The sequence below is a fragment of the Ursus arctos genome, unplaced genomic scaffold (genome assembly GCF_023065955.2).
Source record: "Ursus arctos isolate Adak ecotype North America unplaced genomic scaffold, UrsArc2.0 scaffold_6, whole genome shotgun sequence".
Lineage (NCBI taxonomy): Eukaryota > Metazoa > Chordata > Mammalia > Carnivora > Ursidae > Ursus > Ursus arctos.
This window is the reverse complement of record NW_026623078.1, coordinates 62,184,566-62,209,349: the sequence shown is the minus strand read 5'-3', so window position 1 is coordinate 62,209,349 and position 24,784 is coordinate 62,184,566. Positions and strand designations below refer to the sequence as shown.

The following is a 24,784-nucleotide window of genomic DNA, read 5'->3' as shown; positions in this document are numbered from 1 at the left end:
TAGCTTATTCCTTATATTAACATACTATTTCTCACTTTTATAGCATGGACAAACAAGGGAAGAAAATATATACTACACTGATTAGAAAGGAAAACTTAGATTGGAGATGAAAATGGTTTTGTGTGTCACTGATTTTCCCTGATGGTTAACAGAGCTCATTATTTTACCTGTGAACGATGGTCACAGTAAATGTGACACTTGTGACTTTTAAATCTTTTCCCTTGTTAAAATATTTTGAAGGGGCTAGACTTTCTATTTGTGCTCAAAGTTGGTGCAAAGTGGACTCCTCTGCCTTTTGGAGTATGAAGGAATGGTCCTATGTTAGAGACATTTTTATCTTGATCAGAATTATTTCAGGGCTTTTTCACCCACTTTTGCAACAAGCTGCTTCCCTTGCATGTAGTTTTCTAGAGCATATGGCTGCCCTGCTGTGCACAGAGTGAAATCACACAATTAAGTTTTACAATTTTAGGAAGAGCAGAACCTTCATATATGGCAGAACAGCATGGTATTAGGTTTGGGGTGCATTGCATAGAATATTTTTCTCTTCATAATTGCATCATTTATATTCTAAATCATGGACTATTGCTTTTTAGTGTTGATGGTTGATTTTTCTTTGTTTAAAATATTCTTAAAATGGCATTTCTTCCTCAATACCAAATGGGATTAAAGTGACAAATTTTTAGATTGACTTTTATCTAGATCCCAGAGAAGTTAGAAATTTTTCATTTATAAGGCTTACATTAAGAAAAAAAAAAGTTTATCAACTCTCTTGAACTTTCCATTAGAAAGGAATGCAGCCAAAAATGGTTTAACTAAAAAGACTACAGGATGATTTGAATTTCATATAGCAGTTGGCTTGTGCTACACCTTTTTTATTCATCTGTTCACATTTTTGAAATAAAGTATTAAGAAACTTCAAGCCATAGGACTATACTTGACACTATCAGTAAATAATCAATATCTTTTTTCAATATTAAATTTACAAAGCCAATTCTCCATATTGAAGTGAAACATGCTTAAAGTTAGATATTGTTGAACACTTAAATATTATATGATAAGCTTTGATTCAAAAAATAAACGAGGATAGTATATACTAATCCCATTTATTTGTGGTTTTCTGGGATATACACTTGAGAGTTCTGATTAAATATATGGAATGCTGTTATTACATAGTCAGAAGGTGGTATAGCCAATAGGATTGAAGTATCAGAGTCAGTTGAATGAACATATTTAACTAACATATGTATGACCTTGGGCAATCTACTTAACACTTCTCCATTTTACATCTGTGGAAAGGAGGAAAATAATCCAATTTTGAGTAGATATTTTGTGGTTTAAAAACAGTAGGCATAGAGTGCCCGTGCTTTAGATAAACAACCAACAAATGATACTGTTCACTTCTGGAGCTGGTATAGGAAGAAAATATGCTCTAGTAATATAAAAATTATATAAGGTAAAGTATGTGAATAAATTAAAATAATTGACACAGTTTTAAATTTCTTAGGTTATTTCCTTAGAAATAAATATAGTTTAATGCAATATTGATAGAGAATTATGGAAACAACTAATATATACAGCCTTATTTAACACTATCCATACTGAATCATATATAAATTATACCAAAGTAATGTATAGCATTCAGTTCATCTTGGGTTTCTATTTACCTCATATTTTTTGCCAGTTTACCCTTAATTCAGTTACTCTCTAACTTTAGTACAGCCAACTCACATATCTTTTTATCTGTCCTATCCTTGTGAATTTTCTTTGCTTCTTGGGCAGAGAAAAGAAATTTTAGAAAAGAGTAGATATCTGATCTAGCTCTTGAAAACATTCCCTAGGAATTAAGGAAGCAACTAATGGTAGAATTATGAGCAATAGTCACCCACATTTTTACTAAAATGTTACGTTTTGAAGTGTAAGAGTGGTTTTAAATACATTAAGATATTAATACATATCTCTGATGATTTTCATGTACCAGTGGTATATCCATCAGAATCCATTGGGAGAAGTGGAACATGGGCTAATTCAAGAAGGGTTTACCTACAAAGGAATTATTTCTAAATGAGTGGATGTAAAGAAACCACAGGGGATCATGCTGTAACGCAGAGCAGTAGCAGTTAGGCTTCACCATTGCTGACCCACTGGGATGAGTGGAGGGAGATGTTGGACAAAGATATGTATATCGTCTGGTATGAAAAAATTAGTGACCTTCAGTTAAGGTCCTAGTCAACTTCAGTCAAAGTAATGGTGAGGACCCCGCAGAATCATCCTGATCTAACTTTCCTCCCTCCATCCTGGTAGAATTCTCCAGAGAATAAGGGAGTCTGTTGATAGAATCTAGTGCTTCACAAACTTAAATGTGTATAAGAATCACGTGGGGATCTTCTTAAACCATAAATTCTAATTCATTCGGTCTGCGGTAGGGCTTGGTAGTTTGTTTTTCTAACAAACTTCCAGTTAATGCAGCCCTTCTAGATAATGCCACAGTTTATGTGGCAGGATGTAGCCTATTCAGATCAAGCTTCACAAAGAACGAGGAGGAGGACAGATCTGGAAAGCATGTAGACAATATAGAACATAGGTGGGTTATGATCAGTTCTTTGCTGTCCTCAACATCATTTCTTTAGCAGTATAACCCTGCATTAAATACAACTATCAGAGCCTGTCTATGCTTGTTTTAAGCAGAAGCCAGGCAATGATACCAAGGCTTCCAGTGAGGAAGTTGAATGAAATATGATAATCTGAAATGAGAGAGATGAGGAAATATTGTTGTTTATTAAAGTAGTAATATTTTCCTGGATTTTTTATTTCAAATTATTCCCTGTATCCATGAAATTTGTAGTGGACGAATATAATCCACTGCCTCAGTCTAATGATATTCATTAACTGTGGTCACTTTCCCAATTAGTTTCATATTAGAAGGCATTATAGTGATCTCTGATGTCAAGTGTAAAAACAAATATGGGACATAAAATTACTTCATTTATTTTGAATAAGAAAAAGGTTTTTTTTTGTTGTTGTTTTTAATAAGCCTGCAGGTGTATTTTTTTTGTTGAGATTATTTGGGAAGTTTTGCCTAATCCTCATATTCCTAAGGCATTCATGTGAAAACCAGGGCTCTCCTAAGCATCCTACTTAAAAAAAAAAAAAAAAGAATGATATCATTTTTCATGTTATATTTTATTGTGAAATTATCCTTAGTAAAATTAAAATATGAAAATTATAAAAAGAGAACAAATTACAAATAAGACGAATAGAAAATCATTTCTATTTAGAAGAATATACCAAAAGAAAAAAGGGCCTAAGAAAATGAATGGAGTGGATCTTAATATTTAATTGTAGGACTAAAGATAATTTAAAAAGTTCATTTGAAGCTATCAGAAAAATGAGGATTAAAACAATTAAAGGTTAATACAGTTTTAAAAGTATTAAAAGTGTCTGTGAACCATACCAATGGTGACTCTTCCCATATGGTGACTTTTATTATGCCAATTATAAGAATCCCTAAAGAGAATATAAAAAAATCCCACATTTTTCGTATAATCCTGACATTTTATAGCACGCCATAACTGTAAGACCTGTTACGCCAAGCATTGCGGGTGCATCTGCTGGTATCTACATAAGTGTTTTGGATTCCTGAATTTGTTCCATTTCTGGAAGGAAAGAAAGCCCATATACAAATTTTAGAGTCTTTAGCCAATGATTAGTTGTGTGATTTTTCAACCAGTTACTCAGTCATCCGTTATCTCAAATAAAAAGCAATAAAATTAATTCAGATCAGTGAAAATTAAGAAATTGATTTTATAAAGCATGATGTCTCCTTTCCACTCTGGTTACTCTGTTAGTTTTCTAAGTTTAAAAAAAAAAATTGCACTTATTTCAGAGTCTGAAATGATTGAAAAATAAGATTTCAAAGATTTAGGGTGTAGGTTGATCTCATTAAAACTTTCAGACCTTATAGCTTCAGAATCTTCTTTTGTAAAAGTGAAGATGGGCCTATTACAAGAATGCCTTGAAATATGCTGAATAGCTATACTTATGTTCAGGAAAACTGGTATGATTGTATATCTAAGGATGCTTCTCTATATTTTTGTTAAATTTACTATTTTGGTCAAAGGATTTAGAGATGATATATATATATATATAAATAGATATAGATACATATAGGTATCTATATATCCAGATATATATAGAAATCCAGGGAAAGTAGATGATTTAACTTTTATATGCTATCTATACACAGTGAAAAAGACATGACCCAGAATAGTTGGAAATTGTTTTGTATATTGCAGCCCCAATTGAATTATCCTCTGAAACTGATTAGATCTTAAAATTATAACTGGTAATCGTGATAAGAATAACTAACATTTATGGGGCGCCTGGGTGGCACAGCGGTTAACCATCTGCCTTTGGCTCGGGCGTGATCCCGGCGTTATGGGATCGAGCCCCACATCAGGCTCCTCTGCTATGAGCCTGCTTCTTCCTCTCCCACTCCCCCTGCTTGTGTTCCCTCTCTCGCTGGCTGTCTCTATCTCTGTCAAATAAATAAATAAAATCTTTAAAAAAAAAAAAGAATAACTAACATTTATTAAACTCTTGCTGCGTTTGGATACCTGAAATTTGTTGTTGAATATAAGCATAGTGGTACAATGTATAGTTGTAAATTTTCTTTCAACTGAAAATTGGACAACACATACATTTATATATACTCTATATGCAAGGTTAAGTGCTAGCCACAAACTAGCATGGTAGCATAAATCAAAGCTTAGGACTTTAAAAAAATTAGAGTGTCTAAACCATATTACTTATTCCTAGCAATTTTAAAAGGGATAATGCATTAGATTTTAAGTAATTTCAGAATTGAATATGTATCATTTCTTACTACCTTTGATTTATTTAATTCCATTATTTTAAATTTGAGAATATTTTGCATCTTACATATGTAAGTCTCTACAAATGAACTTTTCAGTGCTTTTGAACATATTTACTTGTACCACTATCTTTTTCATTAAATGGTGGCCAGTATCATTTTTCTTATTTTAATATATTGTAAAATAAAATACTTTTCACAAAGATTCAGAAGCCATTTAGTAATATGTTGCTGAATTATTATGCCTTTTTAGTGTATAATCCAGAAACATGATCTAATTGCAAAATACCTCCATTTTTAAAAATTATACTACAGAAAATTATATGCAAAATTCTATTCTCAGAAATTTGTATTGAGTGGTAGATCTTATATGAAAGATGGTTAAGGAGACACTGCAAGAATACCGCCTAGCTTTTACTACAGTGTCAGTATAGTTTCTTGATCTTTTTTCTTCCAAGGATGATGTAGAAGGAGTGACCAGTTAGCTCCCCTCATGCTAAATATGTCCTGAAGAACTGTTTTGTTCTGCCCTTATAGGAGGTAGAAAACAGGTGTTAAATTTTCATGTGCTTAGGCCAGTTACATGGAGCTGCCATTTCCTTTAAACAGCAACCAACCAAACAAAAAAGTATCCTCTTAACACAGTTTGATACTTTCATAATCTCTCTATATTTTAAATTTTGGGATAGAATTGAGTTTTCCAATTACATCAGTCTTTCCTTCTCCCTTTGGTACAAATTCTACACCTAAATACTTAAGAATAAATGAATGAATCTCTTAGAAATGAATAGAGAAGTTAAACAACTTGTCCCATGTCTTTTGGGACTAGAACACAGGTCTTCCAACTCCTACCCCTGTGATAGAAGTGTCATAAATAGGACACCATTCTTTAATATGATACTGACCTGTAATAAAATTCCTAGCTAATGATTGATTATATTACTTAGTACCCAGGTAGATGAATCTACTGTGAATGGTGTGATGTGCTATAGTCTCTAAATCAAACAACCCACATACATATTAGTATTAATAACCAAAACAAAACTTAAAGGAAATTATTTTATTAGTGTAATTTACTTATTGAGTATAAAGATAAAGATAGGGTTGTAATTAATTCAAAATAAGAAGTAAGAATTATACATCCAGGCATCATGATATCAAACACAGTAGAAAAGAGAGGCATTATTGTGCACTTGAAAAGTTGAAATGAGGCAAAAGTAACCCCCCCAATCAATAAGGTAGAATGACCTACTTTCTTCGAAGAAATTATTTACTTTTCCAAAGAATTATAATCTGATTTAATTGCAGATTTATAATGCTACTGACATTTGGAACATAACTTATTGTCAAAATACTACAAATTTGGAAGATTATGATAACAGAATATTGTATTTGTTTTATTTTTATTATTGTGTTAGAATATAATCTAGGTAGTGGGGCGCCTGGGTGGCACAGCGGTTAAGCATCTGCCTTTGGCTCAGGGCGTGATCCCAGCGTTATGGTATCGAGCCCCACATCAGGCTCTTCTGTTATGAGCCTGCTTCTTCCTCTCCCACTCCCCCTTCTTGTGTTCCCTCTCTCGCTGGCTGTCTCTATCTCTGTCGAATAAATAAATAAAATCTTAAAAAAAAAAAAAGAATATAATCTAGGTAGAAAATGGAAGGTAATACTTAGTAAATAATGCCATTATTCTTCTACTCGAGTCCCATAGAAGTCTGAAATATTTTTTTTCCCAATGAAAAAGTGTTGTTCCCTAATGCTAAACATGTCTGGTTTTTTTTTCTTTTTCAAAGATCATAGTTCTGCAAAATTGCATATTATCTATATGTAGCAATGAAAGAGAATTAAAAAAATGCAGGTATATGACTTTTGAGATTATGTAGTAAGGAGTCTATTAATTTTCAAAAAAGGAATTTGAAGCCAGGAGATGTCTTATGACTTTAAGTTTTAGAAGCTCAGTGATAGTGGGAACAGTTGAAGATCATCTTTTGCAAACCTGCAACTGAGGTTGAATTCCCTCTATCACATCTGTGTGATATGGTCAATTTCCTAACATTAAACGCTGGCACCAACACTATATCGACTACCTTCCAATCAGTTTTCTCCTAATAATACTATATGTTCCCAGGTTACACTAATAAAGATTCTCTAACATAAAAATAAAGTCATATGCTGCCAATTTCAGACACACATGCACACACACACATATTGATGTTTGAACAAAATCAAATTATTTGTGCTTTTTAATTTTAATAATTGGCATTATAAATTAAATAATTTTAATAATCGGCATTATAAATTAAATAATTTCAAATAAGTGACTTTAGCTGATTAACATGGAGGTTACATGAGTTTTAAGAAACATGAATCACCATTTTTTGGTAAGTTTTAAAATGCATTTGAGAATTTAAATTGATTTTGAAGATAACAATATTAATTGATCTGAAAAATACTGCAGTGCTAATCCCCTACTGTGATTTAAAACTGCTTTAACAAAGATTGCAGGAACAAAGTGGTGTTTCTAGTGTCCAGGGCTTACAACTAAAAAAAGAAAAAAAAAAGGTGGATTGTGGATTTGATTGTTGCCCTAATATAGTCCGTTCTCCAGACTTCTTCCTATTATAAAATATTGCCCTTATGCTAAAAAAAAGCATAAATAAAGCAGTAAATAAAAAGTTAACAAAAACCGTTTAGCATGTGAAAACAGAAGAAAACAAAAGAAATTGGTATTTGTGCGTATGTCGACATCTTGCATTTAATGAAATTAAAAAATTATTCGAACATATACAGTTTTTATATATTTAAAAATAGCTTTATACGTGAAACTACTTCTGCTTGAACATTCATTCTTTTATTGCTTTTTTTCTTCTGATTTATGATTAATAAAGGAAATCCTCCCAACAAAATGTCTTTAGCTAACTGAGCCAAGAGTTACAATGTTGCACGTATTCATTCAGTCATACACTCATAGAAGTTCCACATGAGTAAAATGCTATTTCTGCCTTTGAGAAGCTCAGAGTACAGTGAAAGGAATTGACACGAACAATACACAATCATTTAACATTTTCTTAATCTCTATTTATAGACCGTAACATATTTTAATATATCTCTATGATAAAATAAATTTTACATGAGGATTACTGAGATATACCTGTTAAAAAGATCAGGTTAATTTTATAATAAGTTAAATGTGGTTAATAGAAGCACTCATGGCTTAATGGTGTGTTGTTATTATAATACATAATAAAATTTACATTTTTATGGCATATACTTTAGACTTAACATTTCACTGATAAATAATTTAGAGTAGGGACTTGTAGTTGATTCTTGCAATATTTGTCCTTTCGATTTATTTCTAAAGAGATAGGCATTATGTATTCTTTTTATTGGAATCATAAAAAGATCTAAAGTATGTGTTTAGTGCTTAACATAAAGTTTTTTGTGAATTAAAATTTTATATTTTTTCCAGTCACTCCTTTTTCTCTTCTAAAAATGAGTAGTCTCCTGGTCTTCCATCTTCTTTATCTGTATTGCATTATAACACATTTTTTAAAGGATAGATTTTTTTCTTCAATTTAAATTGAAAAATAGATGAATAAAAAAGAAAATAATATAATAATAAATAAAAGCTGCGTCACTTTAGAATCATGAAATATTTAAAGTTCTTTGGTCTGAGATGATGCTTTCTGAGCTAGGTATTGTTCCTAACTTCACCCAACCACATAGTCTAAATGCAAAAATCTTACATAAACCTTTACACACACACACACCGCAATGTAGTTTTCAACATTCTTTATTCCCAGTTACACATTATAGAATTGAACTCTTTTTGACCTTCTGGACTCTTCTTCTATTTTGGCCTTTGGGTTTACAATTTTTTCATTTATTTTTCTTTATTCTTTGAAGAATTCCAGATTTATGTTAAAACTACCATGAAATCTTCAGGCTCATCTGTAATAGTTGAAGTCAAATGTTAGAGTGCAGAGGAAAGTAGAGGTAGAATTCCTATTTATAATTCCCATTTGTATTGTGATTATCCAGAAATACGCCTCAAAATAGAAAATGTATATTTTATTAAGAAGAATTTAAGGAAAGCAGGAAAATTCACAAAGTGGCAGAACTAAATTTAGAGCACTTGAATGAATACTCCAGTAGAATTAAACACTGGCTTACCATGGGGAGGGAGGTGTGGAAGAGAGTTACAACAGAAAGCACAACTTGAGAGACAGAGATGGTCATTCTTTTGCTGATAAAGAATCTCAGAGCTATCAAGAGACTGAGCTGTCATCTAGTCCTAGCTTCTTATCTTAAGAGAAATGATTGAGGTAAAAAGACAGATTCTTGTTCAAAACCACACAACTAATAATTTCTAAGAATCGGGTCTCTTAAGTCCTGCTCCAATGGTCATCTCCTTCTCTTTTTAAACATAATATGTATAAATAGTCCATAACTATATAGTCTAGTAAATCATTAGACCCTGTCTCTACCATTCTACTTTTGAGGTATTAATAAGAAACAAATCACATAAAATGTTCCAAAACCAATAAAATACCTGTGATATGAACTAAGTGGGTAAAATAGCAAGTAAGAATTAGTGAAATGATCATTTTAAACTAACAAAAATCAGTATTGGTTTTTTTCAGTTCATGGCATGAACAAAACCTAATTGCCTAATGTAATCCCTAGCCTTTAAATCTTATAAAAATCAGTATGTAAAAATTTCTAAATTATAATTGAAGAAGTTAAATATATCCCTTGCATTATTGTTTATGCTGGTTTTTAAAAGGAAATAACTGATATTTAAATATCTCATGAGATCAGGTTGCATAACTTTTTTTAATTAGTTGGCTTTCAATTAAATAGATTTCCTTTATTTCACTTGGTGTAATTATTGTGTATCACTTTTAAAAAGTACATAGCAACTGTAGTTAACCCAATAATTTATATTTAAAAAAATACTTCTTTTCCTTCATCTAAAATACTTGAAAAAGTGTTTCAAAAGTATTTCAGTTACTTCATTGAATTTATATTTATATTTTAGGTAAATCCAGTCATACCTATTTTAATAAAGTGCACAATGAAATATACCAGCCTTTGATGACATTGGCTTTCAATATCATACCAAAACAAGAGCAAGTTATTTTAGGGGCGCCTGGGTGGCTCAGTCATTAAGCGTCTGCCTTCGGCTCAGGGCATGATCCCAGCGTTCTGGGATCGAGCCCCACATCAGGCTCCTCTGCTGGGATCCTGCTTCTTCCTCTCCCACTCCCCTGCTTGTGTTGCCTCTCTCGCTGGCTGTCTCTGTCAAATAAATAAATAAAGTCTTAAAAAAAAATAGCAAGTTATTTTAGATGAAACCCAAATAGTTGTGACCCAAATTTTATAGACCATAATGTCAAAAGCTATGACTTTGAAAGGAAAGAGTTATTGGCAGAAATATGAAAATGTATTTTAAGTTTTTCTAGTACCATTTTCTTAAGTGTGTCCTAATAGTTCACTTAGGCTAAATTACCTAAAAAGGTACGTTAGTTTAAGAACCTAGTTCATTAAATTCTTCCCACTTTTATAATGTCTCAGTATTTTTATTTTTCTAGTTTAATTTTCCCATAACATTTGATGAATTCAAGTTATATAAAGTGTTAATGTTTTGCTCTCATATAAAAACTTGCATATTATTTAAAAACATATCCACATATATATGCAGGATTCTCCCTATAGAACATTTAAAATCCTTCGCTACTGTTTGGTACTTTACTACTTACTGATTATATTGCTGTATTTTTTTTTTTTTTATTTTCTTCTGTGTACCCTACATCAGGCTTAAGAAAGCAGTTTCTTTAACTTGCATAGTTCAATGCTAACAAAATTTGTTAACTTGAATTTTATTTTAAAATTGTATATCCTGATACATGTTTTTGTTTGTTTTCTTAACTAGTGAAAAAGGCCATAGATTTTAAATCTAGAGGATTTAAATTGTTTCCAGGGAAAGACAACAGCAACAAGTTTTCTATCTGTGAGTGTACTCCTTTTTTGTTACTTTCTCTAGTGCAAGAGTGAAGTTTGTGGTGTCTGTGTTGTTTGTGTGTGTTTATAAAAATGTTTGTGTATTTACCAAATTAACTGCATTAATATCTATATAACATGCATGATTACTATTCAATATTTTCTTGTATTTAAATGTATACCGAGTTAATGGATTAATGTGGTAAACTCCCAAGCTGAGACCATTTCAGATGGAAAAATTCTCTTTGAGCTATTATGTGGGATAGCGTTCTAGTTTTGTAATTCTAGAATGTGAGATAAAAGTGAGTGAAATTTCTTAAATTGGTAATTTCTTAAATTGGTGATTTCTTATAGGAATTTTTGTTAAACATAGTTATTGTTTTAAGGAAAAAAATTCATTTTATAGCAATTTTTTATTTAGGAAAAAAATGTGTTCTCAATTTGAATTAACTTATCCATACCCTTTAAGTCAAGTCTTTTGTAAATTAGTTAACTATAGAATTAATTTTTGTTTTCTCTTGAAAATAACAAAATGGCCTGAAATACACATATTTATGTGCTCCCCCAGTACACAGTTTTGCTTAATATTCAAGGTTTTATAGGTCATCTGAAGTTCATCCTTGAATCTCAAATTAAGAATCACTGAATTAGAGCATTCATATATACTGTTGTAAAAAAACATAAAATTTTTAGGAGAGCTATGCTATTTGTATTAGAAATCAATAGCAGTTTGTAGGAATTTTCTAGCTTATTGCTCTTTATATATATATATATATATATATATATATATATATATATATATAATAAATATGGAAAGAAACCATTAATGACACAACATCTGACTTCTAAAGTGATATATTGATAGTTAATAAGATTATTATAAATAGCATGTTATTTTTAACAGGAATATATTTTTAGCATTATTATTTTTATTCAATTCCAGATGATTTGATGAAATGAATTTATAGCTATTTCTTTTACAAAGATTATTCATTATGATTATATCAGAAAAGGATTTTATCTTCATGATTATTGACTTGTATATATAATGGTAAATGTCAGAAATTGAGCAATTACATCAATTATAAAAAAAAACCCTCAGAGCCTATATGTTATCAAACATTTTAAAATGTCATAATTTTAAAATGTGATTTTACATTTTGTTAGATTTGAAAATCCTAAGCCAGAAGTAGCAGATATCAGTAGGAAATCATTGATCAAATTTGGTTACGTTTTGCAAAGCACTAAACAGTTCATTTCAAAGTACTTAGCTATATAATTATGATTTCTTGTTATATTTTGGGGATTAAAAACACATCTGTCTGTGTTTAGGGAAAATAACTAGTGTTACAGAAATTTTCTCATATATAAATTATTTGATACATTTTGGAAGGATATTCTTCCTATAAAAGAAAATATGAACAGAAAACAATTTGTCAGACGAATATCCTGACATACCAAATTTCATTATGTCAATATGAAATAAAAGTTATATCTTTGCAAACTTAAATATTAGGTTTACTACCTTTTTTTCTAATATTTTGTCTAGCCAATATATCTATTTTTGGAACTCTAAGTAGAATTATAAACTATGCTGGTTCACCCTTTGGCTCATTTTAGCTATATAAATGTTATTTTATATGCTACATGCTTCGAGTTTTCAGATGTCCTGGGAAATTCGGGCTATTTGTACTAAAATAGCTAAGATTTATCAAGGCATTAAAATGTATGTAACTCTCTATATTTGGTATATTGCCTCAGTGGACATATTTATTATTTTCATTGCTCTTGCATAGGGGTTATGGGGGTCAACAAGAAAGGAATTTAGACATGACAGTGTATCCGGTAGGCAAAAAAACTAATTCTTTTAAAAATATTTTATTTAAAGAATATTTTATTTAAAATTGTCAGGAGAAAAGTTAATGAGGCAAAAAAAGTTAAACATGAAGCATAAAATGTTAATTTACTTCATAATTTTAAAACATAATTTTCATTTATCCATTACATGTTATGTAAAAGATAAAAGATATTCTTGTGCTTTTTTATTTTTATTTTTTAATGTAAATAATCACAAAAACAAATTACGTATTGCCAATTTCTTAATAGTCACAAAATAAATCAGCATTATATTAAATTTCATTTCACTACATTTTTTCAAATATTTCATAGTTTCAAAAGTACATTCTCTATGGTTGTTTATAGAAAAGGATTATGTTTTAATTTTTATCATTATTATTTATCTATTAATAAGTAAGCATTTGAGTCTTCTTTTCTCTGATATTTATTCAACCTGGGCCAAATAATTTTAAAAGGATATAATTCTTATATAAACCTTTCAAATGAAAAAACAGAAACAAAAATACCTTGTGTTTTTTGAAAAGTACAGTCAATTCTGTTAGTGGAACTGCCAGAAGTGAGCATAAGCGAGGAGGATATGAACTATACATGTTGCCAAAGCATGTCTTCCCACAGTAGCACCTTTAAAGTTTAACTAGGAAACAAATTATTAAGGGATCTGGGAAGCTGCAGCAGTGTTCATGGGGAGCATTTGGTTTTTTAAATGCTAATTTTTATTCTTTTTCCAGCTTTAATACCTGACCTCTAAAAGCCTCTATTCATCCCTTGTTGTTTTTCATCAAAAAGTGTGGATTTGTCAATAAAAGGGAAAAAGTAGTTTTTTTTCTTAAGTTTTAAAGATAAAAACATTTTTAAAAATATTTTAAAATGTTGAACCTAGTGAACTGGTAGTTTTGCCAACTTTTCTACTAGGGTCTTCTACAATATTAAGGTAGAATTATGAAGAAACCGTGAGCTTCTCATAATGAATTTTTTTTCGATTTTATTTTATCTTCGAATCCATACTTTTATTTATTTCATGTTATTCATTCTACAATTCTATTTGAGCTACTTCTCCAAGGCAACACCATGCTAGACTAAGAAGGTAAAAGAGCAAATAAAATACAATCTCAGCGGCAAGGATCCAACATTTTATTGGGAAGCTAAATGCATTAAGAGGCAGTTCTTTGTAGAATATATAGTATAAAATAACACTCTGTTTACATCCATGATGTTTGAGTTCAGAACAAGATCCAAAACACTGTATTTCATAAGGTGGAATAAAAATTTAAAATCTAATGTAAAAGAGTCTAAGAAAGGTGGCAATGTAATCAGCTGGGTCAGGTAATGTGGAGGAGACTTCTTTTTAGAATCGACTTGCTTTTATTTTTAGAGTAAATTATCTGCCATATACAATCAGAAACCTCAGAAAACTTGCTTATTATAAACTACCCTTAAGATTGTTGTGAAGATTAAATGAGTTGATACATGTAAAAGATGAATATTTCCTGACACATAGTTATTATATCTTTATGTTGACTAAGTTTATAATGTTTTCAAGCTAGAACATGTAATAATATGGTAAATTAATTAAGATCCTCTAGCATATTTATAAACCCATATAAACCCATAAGCCTATAACTTCAGTGTTATAAGAAATTACAATTCATTTGTTTTTAAAATCCTGTACCTCCCCTCTTTTGTCCACTTCTTTGTGGGTCAAGGAACTCATGTTGCATTAATGATAATAATGGGCATAATAAATATCCTTAGAGATCAGAGCAAAAACAGTGTTCTCCATAGTGATGCTCTTTTCAAGAGGCAGCACCCAGTCTATGTAATTAAACATTTAAAGAACACTCATGTTCTTACCACTCTGAAAGTTACTACTATTCAACTTTAAAGACGTAAAAGTGATAAATCTGTTCAATTGCTTAACTGTCATTATGTAGCAAAAGCAACTATTGAATGAATACTACTAACTTCATTTGAATGTCTTGGTATCACTAGCTATTGGCAGTTTTGAAATATTCATATTTCAGAGAAATAAGGTATTGCACACTTTGTTCTTTATTTTTTTAATTTTAACTATTTTCAAGGAATGTTAAATACATGTATGATGCAGAATCTCTCCCCCTTATCTTTACAGTTTAAATTGGAAAGTCTTTCCCAAGATATCTGTTGCAGATATCCAAAAACAGTGGTTTAAAGGACACTTCCAATAGACAAAAAATAATTTAACAAAACTGTAAGGACTAGAATTAATTGAAAATGGTAAAAATTATAGATATGCTCTGAATTTTAACATAAAACATTTTGTAAAGAGTGTTGAATTGTAATTAGTGATGTCATTTTTTCTTGCTGAGCTTTCTGGACATAATGGAGAGCTTAGAGTTCAAGAGTAGAATTTTTTGAATCAGTCTGCCAAGGTTTGAACCCTAGACTAAGGTACTAACTAACAGTGTGACTTTGGAAACGTTTTTAACCTCTTCATGCCTTAGTTTCCTCATCTGTAGGAAGTATAATAATAGTAGCTCCTTTTAGATTGTTACGAAGTTGATACGTGTAAATGATGTAGAGTAGTTCCTGACACATAGTACCGTGTTAAGCATTAGCTATTGTTAAAATTCATATTAACCACGGGTTTACTTTTTGAGCTAATAATGATGATAAAATGGGAAAAAATGATTTTTAAATTTTTATTTTCTAATATATTCACAGATCAGTTCTATTTTAACCCATAATCTGTGTTACATTGTAATAAAGTAGGTAAGCTCAAGTCAAGCTACTTCTTTTCTTTATCTCTATTCCATGTCAAAAAAATTACATTTAAATAACATAAACTACAACATTTTCAAAAGCCATTTTAAAATAGGAAAGAGAGTGCTTCCCATAGAAAGTGCTTGATTCATTGAAAACAGTATCCCAGGTATTATTGTTATATGATGAGGATATTTTTACTGAGGAGTTATTAAGCCCTACCTAGGCATTGTGAGTATATTAAAATAATTATGTTTTTCTCTTATCTTTATCAAGTATATAATCTCTTTGTACATATGACTAAAGGATATGAAACTACTAATTTATAATATGATAAAGAATTTTAAAACTAAATATAAAATTTCCCATGTTATGTAACATGAGGGATTAGAATACTATGGTGAAAGTAGAGATTGTATTTTGCAAAAAGTGGGATTTGAACTGAGTCTTGAAAATTAGTTAGAATTTTGATAGCTAAGGAGGAAGAAAGAGAAAACATGAAGACAGGAGAAAGTACAAATAAAGCAGGGGTGAACATGGCTTCCTAGTAAAACTGCAGAACAATGAAGAACACGTTGGACTTGAGTTATGGACTGGTGGAAAATACAAGTGATATAGTAGAAATCTCAAATCATAGGAGATTTGTACAGTAATAAAAACAGTGTTTGAGGAAGTTTAGTCCTCCTCTAGGACTCAGGATGGATTGGAGGTGAATGATAATGGAGTGTGCACAAAAGCATCAATGATTACTTTGGATCTGAGCGTGCACATGAGATAACAATGGGAATTTTGGTGGGATTACTTAGTAGTAGATCATTGAAGGAGCAAGAATGGACCTTGGAAACAATGACAAAAGGATACATTGGAACTTGTTAGCAAATAGGTAATTTCTTCAAGCCATGAGGAAAGTATAAAATGTGGAGAACTATAGGCCAATGCCTTTGAATTTGTCCACTGTTAGAGTAGTCAAAAGTAAGAGAATGGGCCAAAAACAAAACAAAATAAAACAACCCAGAAAGGTAAAGAAGAATGAAATAACAAGTAAGCAGACCAAGAAAAGAAAAACTATCATATATTTTGCAGAGATTGGTGAATAATATGATAAAATTGTCAAGAAGGGTATTAGTTGGGGATATTTAGGAAAGTGATTTTTTATAGAATGAAGGGCATAAATGCAAAATTTCATATCTAATTGAAAATGTGATTTTACCAGAATTATGACTGTTGGGACATTATCTGATAGTTACCTTGTTATCTGATAAATCAGTTTGAACATATTTATCAATCTCAACTAAATGATGCAGGGATCCAGCAGTTCTCAACATTGACTTTACCTTAGAGTCACCTTAAGGGTTACTGAAATACAAACACAGAACTGATGCCCAGGGTCCTGCCCTAGAGTAATTGCGTTAGAATATCTAGAGGTAGAAATACACATCTTCATTCTTTAAAGAAAGTTCCATAAGTGGGTCAGATCCACAGTATAGGTTGAGAAACATTACAAAGTTTAGATTTTTTTCTCTGTGGAATCTCTGATCAGGTACAATTCTTTTCTCAAAAAGCAGATAAGTTGATGAAGAGCAAAATAGCAGTTATTCTCCAGTTCATTAAGAGATTGAATTTATGAAATAATATCACTCACGTATATTAGAACTATCAGGTTTAAAAATCTTCCCATTAAGATATCTGTCTTGGGGATTTACTTACCCACTGTGATCACATTCATCGAAAATATTAATAAATCTTTCATTAATTGAGTGTTCTAGAGAAACTGCTGAAAATGTGTACAGTGGCAAGTAAAACATAATCATGTATATTCCTAGGCGGAAAAGCCATTATTTAGGTTTTCAACATTATATCATAATTCATTGACATGTTTGGTAATTAGAACCATAGTCTTACTTTAACGCTGGCAGAGCACACTACTTCATTATATGCCAAATACGAAGTGCTAACAATCTTAAGCTTTTCCCATAGGGTCTTGTTTTTCCATTGGTACTTTAAAAATAATAGGTACCCAGATGACACTGTCATAACTGGTAGTGACTGCTTTACTGCCAATAATTAATGGAAACTCTGGCACTGATACCCTGGGAATGCATTTTCAGAGATTTTGCAGTTTGGTAGTAATTATAAATGAAGTGTTAACTGTTAATGTGTTAATACTCAGAATAGCATGTCATTGAAGATGAACGTTGAACTTACAGGTCCACTAATAGCAAAAATGCTTTGTCTTTATTACTGAGTTATAAAATTATATTTAACCTTTCTACATTTAAACTATAGTGATTATAAAAATACAAGAATATATTTTATGTAAATTTTTCAGCTAACATTTTTCTTGATTTTCTAATCAAGTTTTGATTCTTTTTTTTTTCTTCCCTTCTGTTACAGTAAATGAGGGAGGTATTAAAACAGCTTCCAATCTATGCCCAGATCCAGGAGAACCAGAAAATGGAAAGAGAGTTGGATCAGATTTTAGGTAATATTTTGTATTGTTTATTTCGTTATTTTGTCAAAGTTTATTTTAACTTAAAATTTAAAAATAACTAATAATATGGGAATGAAGACTGGGTGATTTAAAATAATAGCAGCTAGATTTTATTTATTTGTTACTATTAATATTTCATTAGTTTAAAGTGTTTAACATACCAATTTTATTAGGATACTTTTCTGGATTTTAAACAATCAATTTCTTGTCATATTATATAGTAAGTGAAAAATCATGGGCTTTGGATTTGAAAGACTTGAGTTAGAATTCAAATTCTGCTTAAAAGTTGTCTGATCTTAAGTAAGTAACTGAATCCTGTCTGCCTGAGTTTCCTGTTCTGTAACATGCAAATCAAATTTAACACATCTAATGGTGAGTTTCAAATGAGGTACTGCCTGTGAAACCTTCCTGCAAATGTTCTACAAACATAAGTATTTTACAGAAGTAGACATAACTGAATATGTTGTATCTGGATCTTAAAATTAGTATTTTTTTTTAATCCAAAATTAAGTTTAACAACCAAGAGAATACATGTAGTATACTGTGGTAGGCATTAATTTGCATAACTATGAAACAGTATTTTTTAAAAATCTTGAAATTTTAGTAGACCTCTGATTATTGTAGCATTTTATAAATACCAAGAATGCTGTAAAATATTAACTGATAATTTAACTAACATTCACAAATACTTGTTTTTACAAAGTATCCATGATATATAAATTTTTAATAAAATTATTGATAATGATTATACTTACACCTAATGCACATTTACAATTTTTACTTCTTTATATTATTTATATAAAGGACTAAAGAATATCCTGCTGGGAGGGAGTGGGTAGATCGTTCATACAATAGAGACCTATGGAAATTTTGTCCTCATGGATCTTTCAAGATGACTTAAAGTTACATTTTGCTATACATGGAGAGGAAGAAAAAATAGTATGATTACAACATAAATACAGTTGTAATTTTTAAAAAAAGAATTACAGAATGTAATTCATTCAGTGGACAATCTTTGCTTGAGATTCTCTCTCTCCCTCTGCCTTTCCCTCCTGCGCATTCTCTTTCTCTCTCTCTCTCAAATAAATAAATCCTTAAAAAAAGAAGTTCACAGACTAAAACAAAATCATTAAGAATGTGTGAGATGTTACAAACACACAGAGGAGGTATGGCATTTTTGGAGGCTGGGAGAAAGGGTCATAGGAGGTTAACATTGAGCTAGGTCTTAGAGGATGATCAGAATGTGATATCGAGAGGAAGAGAAATCCAGTGAACATTTATGTATTCATTATCTACATATATTGTTTGCCTGTTATGTTCCTGGTCCTATACTAGGAACAAATAAAACACACAAAAGCAGACATAGTACACAGCCCCTATAGTTCTCAGAATTTAATGGCAGAAAAGACAGTTAAATGTCACATGCAGCTGTAATTACAAATTTAGGACAGTACTGTGAAATAAAAAAATGCAGTAATTAAAAAAAAAACTGTAAGAGAATAAAACTATCAGGGGGGATCCCACACATTTTGAGAAGGTCCCACTCTCACTGATACCAGAATTTTATGCATCTATACTGTAAGAAAGAGCCCCACATTGAGGAGGAGCTTAATGAGCTATTCTAGGAAAACAAAGATCATTGAGTCTAAATTATAGAATGTAAATGAGAGAAAAGCATAGAATGAAGTTGAGGCGATAAGGAAAAACCAAGTCTCTTCTGCTGAGGAAGCAAATTGGCAGCCCTTCAGTCTAATCTGGACTGATGATATATTTTAAGCTCACAGTGTTTTGAAAAAATGAGAGCCAACATTTAAAAATTAGGAGGTTACACACACACACACACACACACACACACACACGCACACACTCAAAAAGATTTTTGTATTTCCTTGTTAGATCTGGCAGGTGAAACTAATGTACCTTCATGGAAACATCTACTGGAACCAGTTAATGCCTGTTCCCATTAGGGTGAGCAAGGTTTCTCTGGTTCACCATAGTCACTCCTAGGCTATTTAACTCACCTACAAATAATAGGAAACTACAAAGAATTGTAAAAGAGTGGTGTGATCTCATTTATATTTTCAGTAGATCATGCTTTATATTTTTGATAGATGTAGTGAAGAAAACAGAAGTTTTAGTTAGAAGATGACTGGAGTGGTCTGGGTGTAAGATGATGGAGACTTGAGCTATGGTGATGTCAGTGAACTAGACAAACTCAAGAAAGATATACAGTTTTTAGTATCCAATGACAGTTTGATGTGGAAAGTAAGAAAAATAAAAGATAATCCTTAATTTTCTGGGCTTAAATATCATGAGACTGGAATGAATGATAATATTTCATTAAGTGTGGGGACACCTGGCTGGCTCAGTCAGTTAAGCATCTGCCTTTGGTTCAGGTCATGATCCCAAAGTTTGGAATTGAGCCCCACGTTGGCTCCCTGCTCAGTGGGGACTCTGATTCTCCGTCTCCCTCTGTCCCTCTCCTTGCTTGTGCTCTCTCTCTCTGTCAAACAAATAAAATCTTAAAGAAAAAAATTAAGTGTGGAAGTCCAGAGTTTTGAGGAGAAAAATGAAGAGTTCACTTTTGAGATTTTAAACTTTAAATAACTTAGAGATTTCCACATAGATATATTAAATTTGTAGTTGAACAGATCTGAAATTCAGAGGTAATCACCAACTATCAGCATGTACATATTATAAAACATATTAAAGCAGCATGATAGATGACATTATTTAGACTTCATACAAAGATGAGACAATGTATGACATAGTCCCAAAGATCGATGCTATCTGATGATTTGATGGAATACAAGGAGCTATCAAATCATGCTCGTGAGTGGCGAGAGGAATAGGAATGAAACAAAAGCAGGAAGTTCTTGAAAAGAGGTTGAGGAGTGTTGGATGCTATTGAAAAACTGAGAATAAGAGGACAGAAGACTGTCTCTTAAATTTGACAGCATGAAGATTATAGACACGAATGATTTCATTGGAGTGACAGGTTGAAAAAAATTGAAATAGCATGAAGAGACACTTCAGATAAGTAATAGATCCGGATCATCAGATTACATAAAGCAGAAGAATAATGGTGGCGTTCTGTAGTCTTTGTTTCTTTCATCAGTGTCTGGTAGTTTTCAATATACAGGTCTTTCACATCCTTGGTTAAATTTATTTCTAGCTATTTTTTTGATGCGATTATAAATGGAATTGTTTTCTCTATTTGTCTTTCTGATAGTTTGTTATTAGTGTATCCTACAAAATTACTGAAACTGTTTATTAGTCTAACAGTTTGTTAATGACATATTTAGGGTTTTCTATATATGATTTTATGCCATCTGCAAATAGTGACAGTTTTACTTCTTCCTATCAATTTGTACGCCCTTTATATCTTTTTTGCCTAACTGCTCTGTCTAGGACTTCCAATACTATGATAAATAAAAGTGGCAAGAGTGGGCATCCTTGTCTTGTTCCTGGTCCTAGAGGAAACACTTTCATCTTTTCAATGTTGAATGTCATATTAGTTTTGGGCTTGTCCTATATGGCTTCCTTTATACCTGCTTTGTTGAAAGCTTTTTATCAAGATGGTGTCCATAGCCTGTGTTCCCTGAGAGCAGTTCTACAGACCAGCAGATGTGGGCCAAACCCGAAGCCCTCCCCTCAGGCCATAGCTCCAAAAAAGGTAAAAAAGCCTCCTTTATAGAAGGACTAGGGGTTGTGCCTCAGTCCACTGTTTGCACAGTGCCTGGGGCTATAGCCTGCCAAGAAATGTTTGTCTCCCGCAATCCTATGGACCCATTAATGAAACCACCCTCCACCTTAGCCACCAGGGAGCCAGGAAATCAAGGAGTGTACCCTTGGTGGTAGCCACAAAAACCCAGATACCAAAAATAAAAAAACAGGGCTCCGAATGTATGTAAAGCTCCCCTCTAGGAGACTCTAGTGCCCTGGAGCATGGCTGGGGGTGAGTGCAAAGATTACATCTGACCTCCAAAGTTTCTGGAAAGAATTATAGTTGGCCCCAAAATGTGTGTTAAGTTAATATCAAGCTCCTCAGTTTACAGTCATGATGGTTAGCGAATTGGTCTCCTTCACAGAAAGACCTGTTTCTACTGTCTCTTGCTGTGCCTTGGGGTGGTAGCTATTTAGGAACCCTTTCTCCATTGGCTGTAGTCCTGTGGGACCCACAAATATAAGTCCCACTTGCCATAAGAGCCAGGCAATGTAGAGATGTCCCCTGGCAGTAGTCACAGTATAGGGGTGCCAGACAGGGGTGTAAACTGCTTTCTGGGTGGCACTATTAGAGTGTTGTGGGACCAGAAATGCAAGCTCCCTTAGCCTCCAGAGCCAGGCAGTTAAGAGTGTCTCCTGGATGATAACCACAAAAGTCAGGGTGCCAGATGCCTGTAAAAGCTCCCTTCTGAGAAATACTAGTGCTCTGGAGCACAGCAAAAGGAGAGTGTGAAGATGGCACTTGCCAGTCTCCGTCCAGGAGGGTATTCCAGCAAATTTCTAGATGTATGTGTTAAATTAGATGCCTGCTCCCGAGGCTGATACTTCAATAAAGTAAGTGAGCCTTCATCACTTTAAGTCTAGTCACCAGTAGCTGCCTCTGAATGGGCCTGGGGGCAGGTGAATCTGAGCACTTGTGACCTTTAAGAGCTACCTCTCATATTGTTAAAATCTTGCGGGTCTCAGGATGCAAGCCCCATTGGTTTTCAAAGTTAGATGTTTTGGAGGGCCTCATCTCTCAAGCACATGTGTTAAAAATGGGGTGCCTGATGTGAGGTTCAAATTCTTTGATCCTCAGTGAAAATCTCTGGGTTTTGAGTTTATTCCCAGTTGTGAGTTGCTCCATCAGGGGTAGGATTTATTGTGAGATTGTGTCCCAACTTCTCATACCCTCTTTGACATGGATTTCTTGTTTGCATGATGTGTAGTGGTCACTTAGCCAGCCTTTAGGTTTGTTGTTGTTGTTTTTTTAAAGAGGTAACTGTCATATGTAGCTGAAGACTCAGTGCGTCCTTGGGAGGAGGTGAGTTCAGGATCTTCTTGATTCATGGTCTTGAACTGAAACTCTCAAGGAAGGTTTTAATTGAAATGAAGAGTATTGGGCATAGAATATCCTTGGAAATAGAATCAACACAACTTCCTTATGGATTGACTATGGAGGAATGCAATTGAGTATAGTTAATAATTCTACAAAGAGCCTTTTATAAAGAAAATGCTAGCATAATCTGCAGCACATGGAAGTCCTTTCTTTTGTTTTTATGTTTGGTTTATCAGTGGTTTGATAGATCTTTTCCTCCTTTTTTCTACTCCAAATTTCTTGCCTGTCTCTTATATTTTCCATATTGTTTAAACAAAAAAGATTATTATTCAGATATCTCTTCTTGTGTTTTATTTCTTATTTTTTCTCTTACTCTCACTATTTCATTGGTATAATCCATCTCATATTAAGGTCAGATCACTTGTTCCACTTTTTCTAGGTCACATAGCATTTCCATTATAATAATGGAATTTTATTTAATAAAAATCACATATACTCAATAAAACAGTGTTCTACTATGAAAGTTACGGAACACTACATCTGAGTATTCGAATGCAGCGTTTGGAAAATCTGACAGATCTGACATTGAATTCTGCTTTTATGTGTTTTTTTAATCATTAATGATGACACTAGAAAGTGTTCTTAATATTTCATTTTATTATAATTTAATTTTTCAAAAAGTGCCATTTTATACATGAAATCTCATTTTTATAGATTTAGTATACATCAAGTATTCCCACATTGCATAGGCCAAGATACTTGCCTTATCTATAAATAGTTTTATTCATCAAAAATTATTTTCTAGTTGGAATATTTTAATGTATTTCTAAATATGTATACTTTAAACTGTACTTCAGTGAAAGATTAACACAATTTAAATTATTTGTGGCCTCTATTTCTTGCATCACCTTTTCTTTTTGGTGCTTTCATCATAACATAGCAAAAACAGCTTGTTTTTCCCCTCCAGTAATGAGGAGACAATGAGAATAGGCAAGTATAGATAAAATGCTAAGTTCCTCAGAAGGTGTGCATAGTGTAAGTGCTAAAGCTTGTTATTTGTGTTATTTATTTTCTTTTTAGACTGCCTACCCATGTTGAGTATTTTTGTAAATCACATTTTTCTAAATATCCTGTTAGCTTAAATAACACAATTGATGTAACTTTTAAAACTGTAGCCTCACTATTTGTTCTGCATATTTATACAGCTTAAAATATACTTTTTTGTTTTTTATAGGAGCTAGTTTTAATATGGTAATATTGTTCTGAGCAATCTGGGCTCCAAGAAACAATAGAACATTTATGCTTCCATACTCTGTTCTCAGACCTAGGTAATATGTCTTTTAAAGAATCTTCTCAAAGATGCCAGAAACTTCCTTCCATATGGACAACAATACAAGTCTTAATTGCATTAGTCTTAAAACATAATATGAGAGGAAGGTTGCAGTGCAGGCTTACTCAGCAGCCTTTTCTTAAGCATCTAAACTATTTTTGGCTTGGTGATGAAAAAAAAATAATGTGGTATCTGCTTTCAAGAAATAGAATAAATTCCAGTATGGTGGTATGAGAAAGCACACAACTGAACATCGTTCAAGTCATATGAGCCAAGAGAACCTGGATATAAATTATGGGAAAATAAAGAAGATAAAAATCCATTTGAAGAATGGACAGGATTCTTATAGGAAAAGATTGGCAGGATCACATACTAGAATAACATGTGCTGTATTGCTGAGCTGATAAAGGGTAGAGGCGTTTGGAAGAACAGTTTGCCTTAAGCAAC

General features: G+C 32.1%; 1 protein-coding gene across 3 annotated transcripts in view; it reads left to right on the top strand.

Moving 5' to 3' along the window:
• Positions 1-24,784, top strand: part of CSMD3 (CUB and Sushi multiple domains 3) — a 1,143,082-nt gene that overhangs the window by 470,482 nt on the left and 647,816 nt on the right. For 2 of the 3 annotated variants that reach the window (XM_026495546.4, XM_026495545.4), the window contains 2 exons: positions 10,809-10,886; positions 17,867-17,954. In XM_026495546.4, the coding sequence (XP_026351331.2) occupies positions 10,809-10,886; positions 17,867-17,954 (166 nt within the window). The remainder of the gene's footprint in view (positions 1-10,808; positions 10,887-17,866; positions 17,955-24,784) is intronic. The other variant, XM_026495547.4, reaches the window with a different exon arrangement.